Below are 17,462 nucleotides of genomic sequence, written 5' to 3' on the forward strand. Positions count from 1 at the left end.
GGCCTGTGCCTCCCCATTTTCAGTCCCTAGCCCTTCTCCGTGTTCTCCACGTAGCTTTTTCCTGTGAGTCCTGGGTTCCTTCCACCTATACCCTCCCAAAGGGCCATGCTCAAAGTAAAAGCTCTGTGGATCGATAGATCCTTTCTGAGGTTACTCTTTGCTCATCTAGGAGAGTCCTAGGTGATTACTCACCAGTGACCCCGGGGACCAAATGCTGTTCTTTCTTTATTGCATCTAAGATATTTAGTCATTCCCTCTCCCTGCCCCTCAAACAGAAAGAAAGTTTGCAAAATCATAAGCAAACAGTGCGGTCGGGACAGTGAGGACAGCTGAGCATGTGTGCCACAGTTGGAGCCCATGCGTCAGTTGAGTTGGACGGTGTATAGCAGCATTTGAACTCGGTGCACAGGCCCCCGTGACTTCTGTTGCAGTATTCATCCTGAGAATCTGGGAAGTCTGGAAGGTGGATCATCATGTGAGTCATCGGCAATCACGACTGTGGTCTTTGTTTTCACTTCTGCCTGTGACTGCCACCACTGTCGTCATTTTCGGTACGTGGGGAGAAGTTGAAGATGAGTAGAGTTTAGTTCAGTACTTCCTGTTGACCACACTGCAGGCGAGCTGTCACCCATAGCCACAGCTCTGATAAGACTGGACAACTTGTCCCCAGTGCTTGAGGGAACACACACACACACACACACACACACACACATGCACTCACTCACAGAAAAGACACAGAAGACAGGAGAGAGAAGACACAGACAGACAGAAAGTGGACTTGAAAATTCAATAAATGACTAGAAATGACAATTTCTTCATGTTGTTAATTTGCAGAGAACTCAGTGAAATCCTGTGTTTTGGAGAATTACAGGAATATGAGGTGAAACCTCATAGAATTATTCATACAATTATGAAACCATAATTCTAGAAGAAGTTTCATAATCTTTACAGTTGTTCCAGTTATGAAGTGGCCCTATCTTTTTTTTTTTCTTTTGGGTGGATTGTGGGGCTTGAACTCTGGGCCTGGGTGCTGTCCGTGAGCTCTTCGGCTCAAGGCAGGCACTCTATGAAGTGGCCCTATCTTAGTTGAGTAAATTTTAGAGGAACTCTCTGAGTTAAAAGTCAATCCGGTGGCTAGAAAGGATGCAACCTCTCTTCAGTTTTTAGGAACCACTCTCTGAACCTCAGAACTCTGTATAAATATAGGCAACTGAGCACTGGAAAGTCTGTGGACACCCTAGCTGATTCACCAATGGTCCTGCAGGAAGGTTACTGTTAAAGCTATGGGTGGCCCAATCTATTTAGTGAGGTTAGTAGCAAGTGCCCTGGGAACCTCACAGAAGGTTTCTTTTTTAATTAGTATTATTGTTACTGTATTAGAAAGATGATCTACATAGGGGTTACAGTAACATAAGTCAAGAGTACATTTCTTTTTGTACAGTGTCACCTTGCTTTCTCTGTTTTTCCCTCCCATCCCCACCCACAAGTTGTATAGTTCATTTTCAACAAAGTGTCCAGTGAGTACCATTGCTGCGTTTGTTCACCCTTTGTCCCTCCATTTCTCTGCTTCCCCATACACTCCCAAATACATATAAATGAACCAGCAGAACACAAAGGAAAGAAAACAAAAACAGCAAAAAACAGCAAAAGAAAAAAAACCTCCTGTTTTCATTTCCTGGAGTTCATTTTGATACATATAATTTTGTATGATCGGATACACAGAGGCTTGTGCCTTTCTGTTCCTCTCCTAAGAGTATCTTCCTTTGTTCTCACTGTGTATGAATGCCTAGAATCTTGTATAACATGTCCTGATATTTTAGGTCTAGCTTATGCATATGAGGGAAAACATGTGCCATTCATCTCCCTGAGCTTGGCTTACCTCACTTAACATGATTTGTTCTAGATCCGTCCATTTAACTGCAAATGACACAATATTATTCTTTCTAATGGCTTTGTAAAATTCAGCTGTGTATAGGTACCCCTTTCTTGATCCATTCATCATAGAGCATCTGGATTGTTTCTACAGCTTGGCTGTTGTGAATAGTGTAGCAGTGAACATGAAAGTTGCAAGCATCTTTATGGTATCCTAGCTTTTGATGTTCTGGGTAGATGTCCAGAAGTGGTATGGCTGGATCATAGGGAAGATCTATGTTTGGGTTTTTTTGAGGAATCTCCAAAACGCTGACCCGAGTGGTTCTACTATTTACATTCCCACCTACATGCAATAGGGTTCCTTTATCCCCATGTCCCCACCAACATTTGTTGTTCAAATTCACAATGTTGGCCAATCTAACCATGGTGAGATGGAGTCTCAGAGTTGTTTTGATTTGTAATTTCCTTAATGGCCAGGGATGATGAGCATTTCTTCATGTGTTTCTTACCTCTTCTGAGAAGTCTCTCCATTGCTCTCTTGCCATCTACTATTGGTTTATTAGCTTTGGGAGGGGTTGGTTTCTTAAGCTCCTTGTATATTTTGAGTATTAGGCCTTTGTCTGATGTTTTGCTGGTAAAGATCTTCTTCCAGCTTGATAAGAAATGTATTCATTATCTTGCCCATGTAATTGTAACCCCTCTGTACAGTATTTTCACAATTAAAAAAAGATCTTCCAGTCTGTTGGCTGTCTTTCTAGTTTAGTAACTATATCTTTAGCTGTGCAGAAACTTTTTAGTTTGATTTAAACCCATTTGTCAAATCTTTCTCCTATCTACTGTGCCCCTGGGCCTCTTTTCAAAAGTTTCTGCCTATGCCTAGTGTTTCTCCTGCTCTCTTTTGTGGTAATTTCAAAGTTTCAGGTCTCACAGAAGATCTTGAAGATATTTCTCTAGCTGTTTCTTACTGAATTCAGCAGCATGGTGCGGTGAGCTACATCCCAGTTACTGTAGCCAATGTCCCATCCGGAGTCCCAATAAGCTCAATAGTATACTCCCCTCTCAATGTGCTTCCTGCCCTCAAAGACAGCTTCTTAGAGGTTTTGTTGGCACCAGGGGACAGTCCCCTGTCTGCAGCTTTGGTCAGCTGACTATGGATTACCTTGGCCTAGGACAACTCGGCAACCTTCTCCACTGCCCTGGATGGAAGTGTTATTCAACAAGGTCTACATCTCAGCCTTGAAAGGCTCCCCTCACCACCAAGGTGTTCTTCCTTGGATACTGAGATAGGTGATCTTGGTAGTTAATTCCTTGTGAATACGTAGTAAGTGTCTCTATGTCACCTTACTTTGTAGAAAAATTCTTTCATTCAGAGATTGAGTGTAGTCTCATCTTGCTATGGTTTAAATGCTACAGTCTCCTCAAGGTTCTATAAATTAGTTTTAATTTATATATACGTCACTTTCTAGAAAACTTTTATTGCTTTAAGGTAATATTACATCTTTATCCTAGATCAAGAAATGGTTTTTATATTTATATTGAAGTGTATTTTGAGTGTGTGTGTGTGTGTGTGTGTGTGTGTGTGTGCTGGTGCTAGGGCTTGAACTCAGGATCTGGGTACTGTCTTTTTACTTTTTTGATCAAGGTTACAACTTGAGCCACAACTGCACTTTGCTCTATAATGTGAGCCACAGCTGCATTTCCTGCTTTCTTGGTGGCTAATTGGAGAAAAGAATCTCATGGGTTTACCTGTCTAGTCTAGTTTCAAACCAGATCCTCAGATCTTAGCCTTCTGAGTAGCTAAGATTACAGGTGGAAGCCACCAGTGCCTGGTTAATTTTTACTTTTATTATTGTAGTTTGGGTTATCATTATTGATAAATGTTTAGTATTTTGCACAATGTTCCAAATATTGGAGATTTCTAATGACAAGGAAAAAAAAGAAAAGCTCATTGTCTTTATTTCTTACTAAGAAGATCCTCATAAATGTTAGAGCTATTCCCATTCACAGGCAGAAATCCTGAGCCCAAGTAGCAGAGCAGATGCTCATAGCTTTAAAGGACAGAGAAGATGGCACAGTGGCCCAAATCAGGCCATATTTGTTCAAAAATTAATAACAAAGATGTATCTCTGCACCTTTGAAAAAGCTGATTGCATTGGAATGTGCACTGGTGAAGAAAATCTCCAACAAAGAGAAGAGATCATACCTTGTCATCCTCTGTGTGTGAAGCTTTGGGCGATAGATAGACAGATTGGCAGTAGCTAGGCTTGAACTCAAGGGCCTTGTGCTCAGCTTTCTTGCTCACAGCTGGTGCTTTACTACTTGAGCCATGCCTCCAGTCTGGCTTTTTGTCAGCTACAGAGGGAATCTCAGGGACTTCTCTGCCCAGGCTGGCTTCAAATCAAGATGAGTAAACTCGCCCACCCATGTAGCTAAAATTACAGACAGAGGAGTCACTAATGTCTGGCTGGCTTCCTCCCTCCCTCCCTCCCTCCCTTCCTCCCTCCCTCCCTCCATCTCTCTTTCCTTCCTTGTCTTCCTGCCCTTCCTGCCTTCCTTCCAACTCAGACAGAAAAATAAGCAAGTGAATAACCTCAGCATCATTTAATCTTGAATAACCCATGGCACCGTAAACTCAAATTAACATGTGCTTTTAAATGTACACGAGAATGTCAGTATCATGATGAAAACTATAGAGTATTCCATCTAGGTAATATGTTGTAGTTCTTAGTCAATTCCCTGTCATGGGGTATTTTAGGGAGTTACCAAGTTTTCCCATATTATAAATATGGGCTGAGCAATCACTGTTTTTTTTTTTTTTTTGTGGGTTTTTTTTTTTTTTTTTTTGGTCATGGGGCTTGAACTCTGGGCTTGGGCGCTGTCCTTGCGCTCTTCAGCTCCAGGCAAGTGCTCTACCATTTTAGCCATAGTGCCACTTCTGGTTTTCTAGTGGTTTATTGGAGATAAGAGTTTCATGGACTTTCCTGCCTGGGCTTGCTTTGAGCCACAATCCTCAGATCTCAGCCTCTTGAGTAGCTAGGATTATAGGAGTGAGCCACTGGCACCTGACACTGGGTAATTTTTGTCCTTAAGAAAAGCCTACTTCTGGGGCTGGGAAGGTGGCTCAGTAGTAGAGCGCTTGCCTTGCATGCCTGAGGCCCTGGGTTCAATTCCTCAGCACCACATAAGCAAAAAGAAAAAAGCCGGAAGTGGCGCTGTGGCTCAAGTGGTAGAGTGCTAGCCTTGAGCTGAAGAGCTGAGGGACAGCGCCCAGGCCCAGAGTTCAGGCCCCACGACCAGACCCAAAAAAGAAAAAAAGAAAAGCCTACTTCCTTTTAGCAAGTTCTTAGGAATGGAGATGCCTGTCAGGCATGACTGAGTGCTTTGGTCATGTCTTCCCTTTACACACTGAGATCCTCTGCTCAGAGGCCAGCCCTTCCATCTGGATCTCTGCATCTTCCCCAGTCATACTGAACTCTCAGTTTGGCTATATCATTACTTAACAAAAGAACATTACTTTTCTTCTTCTTTTTGGAAGATCAAGTCAGTGTTGAATTTCAGGATGACTAACTGAATTAGGTTACTGGATAACATACACGTTTTATAAGCCACTCCTCACATTCATGTTAAGACAGGTTTAAAATGAAAGCTGCTTTTTCCCCTAGTCCTGGGGCTTGAACACAGGACCTGCATTGTCCCTGTGCTTTTTCACTTAAGACTAGTGCTCTCCCACTTGAACCACACCTCTACTTCTGGCTTTTTTGGTAGTTCATTGGTGATAAGAGTTTCATGGGCTTTTCTGTCTGGACTGTCTTCAAACCACAATCTTCAGCTCTCCCTGAATAGCTAGGATTACAGGTGTGAGCCACCATGGCCAGGCTTAAAAGCTGCTTTTCTTATGTTACTGTGGATGTTTGTTAAATCCTCAAAATATTGTTATCATACAGTAGGTTGTTGGAGGACATGGTTGTGCATGCGATTGCAAACTATTCTGTTTATTGTTTAGTATTCATTAACATCAAGTGAATTTGCCTTATTTATCAAAGTTCCCAGTGTCTTCTATGTTGTATTGTTGCTACGTGTATTCACTTTTCTGTAACAAAATACTCAAGTCAGAGTAGCTTTATAAAGAAGGGAGGTTTATGTAAGTCACAGTTTTGGGAGCTGAAAGTCCAAAGACCAGGATGCATGGGTTCCTCCCTTTTGCTAAAGTCTTGATGGCAATGACAGGAGCGTATGTGGAAAGAGAGAATGGATTGAGAAACTGGAAGCCAGAGAGAGCAGAATCCCATAGCCTCTGCCGAGGCATTCTGCACTTGACCTAAGGATTTTCCATTTTTCTCTCCCCGCCTTGTACTCCCAGCACCAACACAAGGAGGGACACAGACTCCCAACACCTGAACTCTTGGTGGACAGTGCCATGACTGGACACTTCTAGGGGTAGGGCCCAGACAAAACCACTTCCCTGTCCCTGTCCAGGGGGCCTGTAAAGCTATTGATTTAATAGAAGTGAGGAACCAAGGCTTTAGTTTTCCAGTTCTCTGACAGTAAGAGCTACAGCATCCTCAGCGCAGAAGCCAGGTGTCCCTGACTGGTGCCAGGGACAAGTGCCAGAGACAGGGCTCAGGCAGCCAGAAGCTGATAGAACCAAGGTTTGTCTGGAGTTGCAATCCACAGGGAGTGTGCAGGCCAAACCAGAGATACCTGGACTGTGTTCAGGCCTTGGAGATCTTCTTAGGACCTAATGTAGGAAATGAAAGCATCACACAAGGAGCTGAGCATGGGCAGGCCAGGACTAGGGTCTCTCAGCCTCTCTCATTGCCATGTTGGTACTGTGATAAACGTGGAGAGCTTGGTGTAAAGATACACAGCTGTTAACTAGATATCAGTGGCCTATACCTATAATCCTAGACACTCAGGATGCTGACGTCTAGAGTACTGCAGTTTAAAGCCAGCGTGAGCAGAAAAAGCTTACTAGGCTCCATCTTCAACATAACCAGCAGAAAGCTGGGCTGGAAGCATGGCTCAAGTTAAAACTCTTACCTTCTATATGACCAAGTGGTTTTGGGACTGGTTGACTTCCTTGTTTTAGCCTAACTTGCCATTCTTTGGCTTTATCTATTACCTATGCAGCATTTGACATTTATGTTTTAGTGTTCACTTTTATAATTTGGGATCTTTTCTCAGTTGGTGTTGGAGTATAGTTCAGATACCTATGTGTCCACAAGACCAGCTAATGGTACTAAAGTCACTTTTTTTTTGCAGGAGTTTGGCTAAGGAGATCAAACTTGAATTTGTCTGTATCATTCAAAGCCATATCAAAATGTTCCAACTGGGAAATTAATGCTGTTCTTTAAAAAAAGTGTTACTATACGGGTGATGTAAAGAGGGATTACGGTTAAATAAGTCAAGTATAGCATATATTTGTTTTTGGACAATGTCACTTCTTCTTTCACTCTCTCCCAGTTTTTCCCTCCAGTCCTTACCGACAAGTTGTGTGGTTCATTTTCAACATAGTGTCCAGTAAATGCCATTGCTGCATTTGTCCCTCCATTTCTGTACTTCCCTTATACTCACAAAGACATATAAATGAATAAACAGAACAAAAAGGAAAGAAAACAAAAACAGCTAAAAAGGAAAAAAAAAGCTCTTGTTTCCATTTTCTGGAGTTCATTTTGATAAATACTTTTTTGTATGATCAGCTGCACATAGGCATCTATGCCTTTCTTCTCCTAAGAGTATCCTCCTTTGGTCTCACTGTGTGTGAATTAATGTTCTTAAAAGTATACACATTCCAGCGCTTAAGTTCCTTTTCTTAAAAAAGTGGTTGTAGAGTATTTGTCTAGGTAGGACTCATTCTGGTATAGAGAAACAGCTCCAGCTACAGGAGGTTGGTTTGAAGGGTAGCAGTCTAGAGATGGGCTACTAGCTTCTTGTCCTGCAACTGTCACTCATCATCGCCTGACACTGAGCACATGAGTCTCTCAGCTTCTTCATTTGTGAAATGACAATGACTGTATATAGGGACATTATAGAACTGAATTCAGATGAACCTGAAAAGCCCTGATTTCCAGCCTGGCCCATGGTGTTCCATCACTGTGAGCTTGCTAGAAGCTGATCTGATTTGGAAATCTGGGATTGGGGTGTGGTGGGATAATTCCTTCATCCTAGCCCTGAGCTCAATCCCCCCAGTATGGACTTTGCAGTCTCCTTGTGAGTAGAAGGGATGGTTGTCCTAGAATTGCAGTTTGAATTTATATATCCTTGGTTTGGTTTATTGATGTTTTAAGTTTTGTTTTGTTCTGGGATGAAACCCAGAACATTGTATTTGCTTGACAAGCACGTTGCCACTGAACTATATTACCTGATGTGGAAGAAATAATTGTATTGTCAAAGTCATAGAATTCACAAACTTTATAGACCATGATAATGACAATTTGCCTAGTGAAGTTTAAAATATGTTTGTGACTTTAAGTATCACTATTCCATAATACTGTGAAATATGTGAAATTTATGTAATCACCTAATCTCAATTTTAAAAAACTGGGGATCAAACCCAGGACATTGCACTTGCTAGACAAGCACTTTGCCACTGAACTACATCCCAGCCCTATGTTCTAAGGTTAACTGAAGCAAGCTAGGCAGAAGCATGTGCCATTGTCAGCCAGACCTCATTGACTGAGTGCATCTGAGTGAAGAAGAGCTCCGTGCTGGCTCAGGAACACAAGGAGGGCAGGCTCCCTGAGAAGTAGACCCCTAGTGGGGAATGGAAAGGCTGGAATCATTACTGCTCTTAGGGAATTAATGATCCTTGGAGAGATTCCATTCTAGGCAGGCAGACATCTGATTTCCTTTAGGTATTGTGGTAATCCATTATATTATTAGTCATAAGGTAGTGTCCTGTTAGTGTCTTTAGGTCAGCACACAGCCCTGGTCCAGGAATTGTCTTGTTAAGAGGAGGCTGAGCTCTTCTGATTCTGTTTGCAGTGTTAACTTAATCTGCTGCTTGTCCAGATCATTTGTACAGGGCTTTATGGAGAAGTTGCCCAAACCCCATTTGCTAAAATATTATGATTATTTATTTATTTATTGTTGGTCATGGAGTCTGAACTCTGGGCCTGGGCACTGTCCCTCAGCTCTTCAGCTCAAGGCTAGTGCTCTACCACTTGAGCTACAGCACCACTTCCAGCTTTTTCTGCTTATGTAGTGCTAAGGAATGGAACCCCCAGGGCCTCATGCATGCAAGGCAAGCACTCTACCACTGAGCCACCTTCCCAGCCCTGCTAAAATATTATGAACATCTCCTGGTTTGGGAGTCCTGCCTCACTGGCTGGACTCTAGGAAGGCTGGCATATAAAGATCTTAGTACCAAGGAAAGTGAGTAGAATTGTCAAAATGTTTTGTTCCAAGATCAGGCCTTCTCACCATGATATCAGGCTCCTCCCCATCCACGGTGATGAGATTGTAGGCTGGAGCCCATTACATCCTAGCTTTTCCCTCCCTTCCCAATTCCAAGTACTGGATTTCTATTTTAAGTGGTCTCGGGTCAGGTTACATCTCCTAATGTATTTCCTCTCTCTTCCTGCAGGGGAGCTGCTGAGTCAGCCCAGGCCAGAAGGAGTGGCAGAGATCATCTGCCCCAAGAATGGCAGCGAGAGAGTGAATGTGGCCCTGGTTTACCCACCTACGCCGACTGTGATCAGCCCCTGTTCCAAGTGAGTTCACAAAAGTCTCAGCCCCTGCTTCTTACCCTGATCCTGGCTCTGTGGATATGATAGCAAAAAGTCAAGTTCAACTGCAACACACATAAACCAAGAAGGGTCCCTCAGGACAAGCAAAGTTCTACTGAGTGACTTCTTCAACACCACATGGCTTATGCAGCAACATAGGAGCTACTGTTTTTCTCCTTTTTTTGTGATTTTTTTTTTTTTTTTTTACTTTTAGAACATTTTTTCTAACAGCTTTAGGAAATCATTCACAAATCACATCCTTGTTTAAAATGCAGAGTTGGTTGCTTTTTGATATATTTACAGGTATGTGCATTGATGACAGAACATTTTCCCTCCAGTTCATTTCAGTTTTGTTGAAGGCTGCTGGGGTCTTCTAGAACCCCATCACATTGCTGAATGACATGGGCCTCATTTCATAAAGCAGTGAAGTCCATTAAATATTAAAGCGCTGCAGAAAATCCATAGCACATTGGTTTTTGCTGTGGGCCTCCGATGCTCTAGCCAGTCCCAGAAATCAAGTACTATGCAGCTTGCTACCACCGTCTCCTCAGATGGAGAGAAAACCTATAGAGAACACATATTTGTCCACTAGCTTGCATAGAATGTAAGCATTCTAGATAAAACTAGAGTGCTCACATTCTAGAGTATTCTAGGTATATTCTACAATACACCCTGTTTTCATTTTTTATTAGTGTATTTTTGTAATATCAGGAACTCAAGAGGCAACTTTTTTGTGTATATGTGCCAGTACTGGGGATTGAACTCGGGGCCTTGCATCTTTTTTTTTTTTTTTTGTCAGTTGTTGGGCTTGAACTCGGGGCTTGGGTGCTGTCCCTGTGTTCTTCAGCTCAAGGCAAGCGCTGTACTCCGTGAGCCACAGCACCACTTCTGGATTTCTAGTGGTTTATTGGGAGATAAGAAGCTTTGAACTGTGATCCTCAGATCTCTGCCTCTTGAGTAGCTAGGATTACAGGTGTGAACCATGGGTGCCTGGCTGGGGCCTTGCATCTTGACTTGGCTTTTGTGCTTAAGGCTGGTGGTCTACCACTCGGGCCACACTTCCACTTCCATCATTTTTGTGGCTAATTGGAGATAAGAGTCATATAGACTTTTCTACTTGGGCTGGCTTTGAACTGTGACTGTCAGATCACAGCCTGCTGAGTACCTCAGATTACAGATGTGGCCCACCAGCACCTAGCTTTCCAAGAGGCCATTTTCAGCCCATACTGAAATTCCTGTGTATCTTGTATCTTAGGAAGTAGCCAACCACAAATATTTTTGGATCCAGTCCTGCTATTTTGATATCAGCAATATGGCTTATTCAGCCCAGCAGGCATACTCATGCAGCAAGCTTTTAGCTTTTCTTCTTAGTTAACCATTTAGATTTTTTTTTTCTATCTATAAGCTGTTTATAGAGGACCAGCAAGTTTTCATTTGGGAATTGTGGCTTCTTATCTTACCTTGGAAAACTGATTGTTCAGTCACATTCCAGAGCTCCCTGTGGTCAGAGCAGCTCCTTCTTGTCCCTGAGGTGGCAGATCTATCTACCCCCTGCCTATGCTTTCTGCATGGGGTCGGTCTCTAGCCGCACTGAGCTCAGGCGGAGTGTGATGCCTCCTCTGCTCTAAACTGAGCAGCTCATTAGATGGAATGTCCGCCATCCATCTTGGCTGGAAACTATCCAGGAACACCCCCGGGGAATGCTTATTAATGCTGAATTTATAATGCTCTTTCATCTAGCACGTGCCTGAGATAATTCATCATGGGTTTGGCTTGAAGACACTGAGATCTTGAAGTGCCTCGTAAATATTAGAGCGAGATTACATAGGAAAATCTTTGTCAGCAGATGCCCATCCTCAGTATCTAAAAACCCAGAAATTTGACTGTCTGGGTTTTCTTTGAATTTGGCCTCCCCTCTGGTTGCAGATAAGGGGATGTTACAAAGCCAGCAAGGTGTGGATCAGAAGGAAAGAGTTACTTAATATGATTGGCAATAATGCCCATTCATCTATTGTTTCACTGTAGATACATGCCCTTTAATAGGCAAGATAGAGGTGAGAGCTATACGATCCATTTCTAGAAGCCACAGGTTTCCAGGCCTACATTACCAGTGTTTCCCCATGGGCTTCTTGCTGTTCTGAACAAAAAGGCCCCATTTACACCACCTGCAAAGAAAATTATCAGCCTCTCCTTTAAAGTTTATTGAACATAAATGAACCAACAGCTTTGACATTCTAGGTAATCAGAGGCCCCAGGCTTAGCCTTCTACTTGAGAGAGAGAGGAAGGGAACACCTTTGGGGCCTGAACTACTTTTCACCTAAAAACTGAAATCATTTTTTTTAGAGCCTCAAAATGTCTCATAAAAATGGATGACAGCTTTGTCGTAGAATAAAGGAATATTCTTGAATAGGAAAATTTCACATCTCCAATAGATAGGAGCAAGGAGAAAATTATCTCTTGTGACCAGTTATATGAAAATATGCTTCCATTCAAAGCTTAGCATTGTGTGGCCTAGTTTACTCCCTATTTTCCTTAATCATTTACTTGAACCCTGAGCATAAACTAAAAATGAACCCTCAGAGGCTCTATCAGGCCCAATGGACGGTGTAAAGCACCATGACTGACAAACATAGCAAGGGGAGGTTTGGAAGGCTGATGAGTGTAGTTATCAAATGAGGTCATTAAGTCCCATGACTTGGGACTGAGCCTAGACATGGGGTCCTAGAAGGCACCAAGTGTTGGGAGACTAAGGTTGCTACCTTGTTATGCAGCCAAAGAAGTTAACTTACGCAGCTCACTGTGAAGTGATCTTCTACCTCCCTGCCATCCACCAAGTGTAGGTACATGGACAAAATCAGGTTTTAATTACCAGGCATGGATATGGGGATTTCATGCATATGAGTTTCCAGGGGAAGTGACCAGCTATGAACCTTTCAAAAGCATGGAAGTCAGCCAGGTACTCGTGGCTCATGCCTGTCATTCTAGATACTCAAAAGGCTGAGATCAGAAGAATTATGGTTGAAAGCCAGCTCCAGCACAAAAGTCCTAGAGACTTCTTCTCCATATAACCAGCAAAAACCTGAACTGGAGGCATAGCTCAAGTGATAGAACCCTGACTTCAAACTCCAACACCAGGGGAACACACACACACACACACACACACACACACACACACACACACACACACACACACACACACACACACACACACACACACACACACTTATGTAAGAGGTGGAGATAAGAAAGTTGGTGTTCAGGGCCAGCCCAAGCCAAACAGAAAAGAAAAAGAGCCAGGCGCCAGTAGCTCACACCTGTAATCCTAGCTACTCAGGAGGCTGAGATCTGAGGAACATGGTTCAAAGCCAGACCAGGCAGGAAAGTCTGTGAGACTCTTATCTCCAATAAAACCACTAGAAAACTCGAAGTGGCGCTGCGGTTCAAGCAGTAGAGTGCTCACCTTGAGCTGAAGAGCTGAGGGACAGCGCCCAAGCCCAGAGTTCAAGCCCCATGGCCGACAAAAAAAAAAAAAAAAAGAAAAGAAAGAAAGAAAAAGAAGAAAAAAAGGAAAGGAAAAAAATGGCAAGATCCTACCAACAATCTGGGAATGGTGGTACACATCTGTAATCTGCTACACAGATGGTCATGGTTCCAGGCCAGCTCTGGCAAAAAAAAAAAAAAAAAGATGCCAAACTCTGTCAGTGCTAAAGGAATGGCTCAAGTGGTAGAGCACTTGCTTAGCAAGCACAAGGCCCAAAGTCCAAGCCCTGATACCACACCAAACCGAACAAAAAGCCACCCAGTTGATTCTAATGTGTGTCTACTAGACTTTGTGATCCCTCAGTTTCTGTCCTTGGAGGAGTTGGTTCCTAGTGAGCAGGCCTTACCTCTGCTATTGGACCTTTCTGTGGTCAGTGTCCAGTTGACAGCACAGTGCAAAGCCTGGCACATGCTGCCTTGCTGTTAGCTCTCGGTCCCTTCTCCTGCTTTGAACGTAGCACTCAGTGTTCAAGCCAGGAAAGCGTGAGCCTGACAGGAAGTCATTGTTGTTACTCTGGACTATAAGAATATCCCCCTGAGTAACCCCAGACACCCTTAGCCCTTTGATCTAGAATTCCTGTAGTTTTCAAGAGACTCCACGCCCTTCTTTGAGTTTCCTCCTGTGTATGTCAAATCAGACTTGGTATTTAATTGCCTGCCCTTGGCATAGTATAAATTATGCTACTATGTAGTTTATGAAGTACAACCCCACAAGCCAGGCATGGTGGTGCATGCCTGTAATCCCAGCTCTGTGGTAAGCACAGGTAGAAGGAGGGGGAAAGGCCCTACTTGAAAAACAACCTAAAGCAAAAAGGCTCTTTTATAGCAAGTGTGAAGCCCCAAGCTTAAAACCCAATATCAAAATGAACAAATCCACCAATGACTTATCTATATTTTGGTCCTTCCTTATGAAGCCAAACGTTTCTACTTTTTGTTTTTAAGATTTGTGGGTACTTTATTCCTTATTCCTTCCTGGGGAACAGTAGAGGTTTTCACTCTGTGTGTGTGTGTGTGTGGGGTGTGTGTGTGTGTGTGTGTGTGTGTGTGTGTGTGTGTGTGTGTGTGTGTGTGTGTGTGTGTGTGCTGGCACCAGGGTTTGTTTGAATTCAGGTACTCTTGCTCTCAGTTGGCTTGCTTGCTTACTATTGGTGCTCTGCCACTTGAACCAGCCTCTAGACTGGGCATTTTGCTGGTTAATTAGAGATAAAAGCTATCCTGCCAGGATAGCTTCCAACTTTGATCCTACTTGCATGCATTCAATGAAGATTTTTAATGTCACTCATGGTCCTGGTATTAAGCAGATTCCTGAGTTAGAAAGAAGTTGTTGTAAACACATGTTATCCCTGATACAATGTAGTATAAAGACAGTGAATTGATATGCACCCCCATACACACTGCCAGCCCCCAACTTAACGGACAATGGAGAGATAGAAGCTAGGGGAAGCTGATTGGAGGGAGATAAGGAGCCTCCTAAGAACTTACACAGTACAACTGCACCCTAGACATCCAAAGCATGCTACAACCTTGGACATGAAGCTTTGGAAGGGACAAAACTACACAGTTGTCCTTGGGTACTAGTTCTACCTGGAGACTGGCTCCAGCATCCCCCTCCTTTCCAGACATCCCAGAATCAGCTGATGCTCAAGATGTTTATAGAAAATATTGTGGCATTTGCATATAACTGTGCAAACATTTTAAGGGAATAGTACCCAATATAATGCTGTGTGATATGTAATAGATTGTTACATGAAGCATACCATGTTCTTTAGGGAATGAGCTTGGCACAGGGTCAGTACAGATCAAAATTTCCCAATCTGCGATTGGTTGAATCTGAGGATTCAGAGGACAGGGATGTAGGGAGTGAGACAGGGAAAGGGCTGAACTCAGTAGAAAAAGAAGAAGAAGAAAAATCTGTAAAATTCTTAGCTGTCAATTTCTGACTGTCCAACGGCTCTTTGAGTAGAGATGCTGCCTAATTCCAGCCCTCAGGCTGTGGGAGCTTCTTTGCACAAACACTAGCTTTGCCAGTTGGAGATATCGTGTGTGTGTGTGTGTGTGTGTGTGTGTGTGTGTGTGTGTGTGTGTGTGTGTGTGTGTGTTGTATATTGAACTCAGGTCTTTGTGATCATGTTTAGGTTCAGTGCAGCATGTTTCTCTCTCTAAAGAAATTCTGAAGTATATATTCTGTGATATGCTGGCTGAAAACCCAATATAACTTCTGATTTTCATATAAAAGACAGATTAGCAGATGAAATCTTTTAACCTGGTGGGGTACTGGATTGCAATCTATGCTCTGCCATGTATTTTCCTTTTTTTCCTTCCTTCTTTCCCTCCCTCCCTCCATCCTTCCTTCTTTCCTTGTACCAAACTGGGACTTGAAGTCAGGACCTAGGCACTGTCCCTTAGCTTTTTAGCACAAGGATGGCATTCTACCATTTGAGCCACAGCTCCACTTCTAGCTTTTTGTAAGTTAATTGGAGATACAAGCCTCATAGACTTTCCTGCTTGGGCTGGCTTCAAATTGTGATCCTCAGATCTCAGCCTTCTAAGAAACTAAGATTATACCAACACCCTGCCCAGTCACATGGAAGAGCAGGAAGGAATATGTATTGTTCTTAATTCCTGAAGTTGACCTTTCTCTTGTGGTGGAATGTCTGTGTACTACTCTCTCATCTGAGCAGTGAGAGGGGAGGGGGGATTTATGAGGAATAAAGAAGGGAGATAATTCTGATTTGAACAGGTCATGTGTTACAGAATTAACAAAACTGGACTGGCCTGAAAATTGTTGAGCTAAGCTTTCTCCTTTTCCAAAGGTTTTAATTAGAATAATGGAGGGCAAGCTGAGATATTATATTTCAAAACTTAAAACAACAACTTGGTTTATTGCTTCTATGTAGTAGAGTTCTCATTTGAGCAGGAACCCCATTAAATTCCAGTTACTTGCTTATCTGTAAGTATTCTCAAAAATTCATTGATGACTTTTCACAAGAACTTTGGTCATGATTTCATTATGACAGAAAGATATTTAAGACCAACAGAAACAACTTTTATATAAAAGGCAGGATTCAGACAGTAGCCTTTATCATACCAAATAATCTGGCAAAGTCAGTGTATATATGCTCAGGTTAGACAATATGGACTTGAAGAGTGATTTCAGAAAGAAATAGAAGGAAGATGAATTTGGTTTTTATCATAATGGAGTACTTTCGTACTGACTACAGTATTTTAAAGCGTGGTGAGGAGGGGCTAGTATTTGAGAGGATAAAGTTAGGTTTGGAGTTTGCCTAATAGTAAAGCCCATTGATTGGCATTGATTTGTTTTGTCCTGTGATAGGAGTGTCAGGCTCATGCTGTGTCTGGCTGCTTATACAGGCTGGGAGAAACTGTCTCTTTAACCTCCTAGCCTCCCATCAGCCACATTGATACTGGAATTCTCCCCTCTCTGCTTAGGTATCTTCATACTTTCTTGGAAAATTAAGTGGAAATGATAGTGCATCTTTCCCTAATGCCAACATTTTTACTGTACCCACTCTGTGACTTTAGGAGCACCAGTTTTAAGGGTAAGTCTCTGGGGGAGAACAGGTAGTTTTTTTTTTTAATAGTAAAGGCTCTGGGGGCCTGGAGAATTTAGGGGAAAAGGGGAGGGGGAGTTGGGAGTGAAGAGATTTCTGGGAACAGGGCTTCATAGGGTAACTGGTCTTTTCTTTGTCTAGAATCCATTCACATATGCAAACTATGTGATTCTTTTGTTCAATGTACTATATTAAAAGGTCCTTAACCTTTTATCCTTGTTGGGGAGATGAAGGTCATTTTAAAATTTGCTTGTATTTGTGCATGCGTGTGTGGTATGTGTGTGTATTGGTACTGAAGCTTGAACTCAGGGCCTTCAACTCTTGTATGGTCTTTTCTCTCAAGGTTGGCACCTTACAACTTGAGCCACAGTTTAACTTCTGGCTTTTTGCTGCTTAATTGGAGATAAGAATCGCATAGACTTTCCTTCCCAGACTGGCTCTGAACTGCAATTCTCAGACCTCAACCTCCTGAATAAATAGGATAGCAAGTGTATGTTACCAGCACCCAGCTAATTTGCTGTTAATAGTATACAGAATATAACATCAGGAAAAGCTTCAACTACCCTACTAGTACAAAGGAGGAGAGGTGTTAATTCCATAGATGGGTATTTTGAATAAGAGTTTACTCTCTCTATTAGCATGGAGCTTTTATTTTACTGCTTTTGAGTTTGCATGCATTTGTAATATGTAATATTTGTGTTGCATTGTGATATATCCATACATACACAGTGCATGAGCAAGGGGTCTCAG

General features: G+C 42.5%; 1 protein-coding gene across 4 annotated transcripts in view; it reads left to right on the forward strand.

Annotated features, from left to right (window-relative positions):
* The window catches only part of Mfhas1 (multifunctional ROCO family signaling regulator 1), an 87,804-nt gene that overhangs the window by 65,368 nt on the left and 4,974 nt on the right, over positions 1–17,462 (forward strand). Inside the window, exons 2-3 of one of the 4 annotated variants that reach the window (XR_011370758.1) lie at positions 9,458–9,584; positions 16,591–16,700. Coding sequence is in view for 3 of the 4 variants with exons in the window: in XM_070016268.1 (XP_069872369.1) it covers positions 9,458–9,584; positions 16,591–16,618 (155 nt within the window). In the remaining variant the exon portion in view is untranslated. Of the gene's footprint in view, positions 1–9,457; positions 9,589–16,590; positions 16,702–17,462 lie in introns of those variants that run through there. The other 3 variants (XM_070016268.1, XM_070016269.1, XM_070016267.1) reach the window with 3 other exon arrangements.

Source organism: Dipodomys merriami, unplaced genomic scaffold, assembly GCF_024711535.1.
Source record: "Dipodomys merriami isolate MVZ:Mamm:240054 unplaced genomic scaffold, mDipMer1.0.p SCAF_12, whole genome shotgun sequence".
Lineage (NCBI taxonomy): Eukaryota > Metazoa > Chordata > Mammalia > Rodentia > Heteromyidae > Dipodomys > Dipodomys merriami.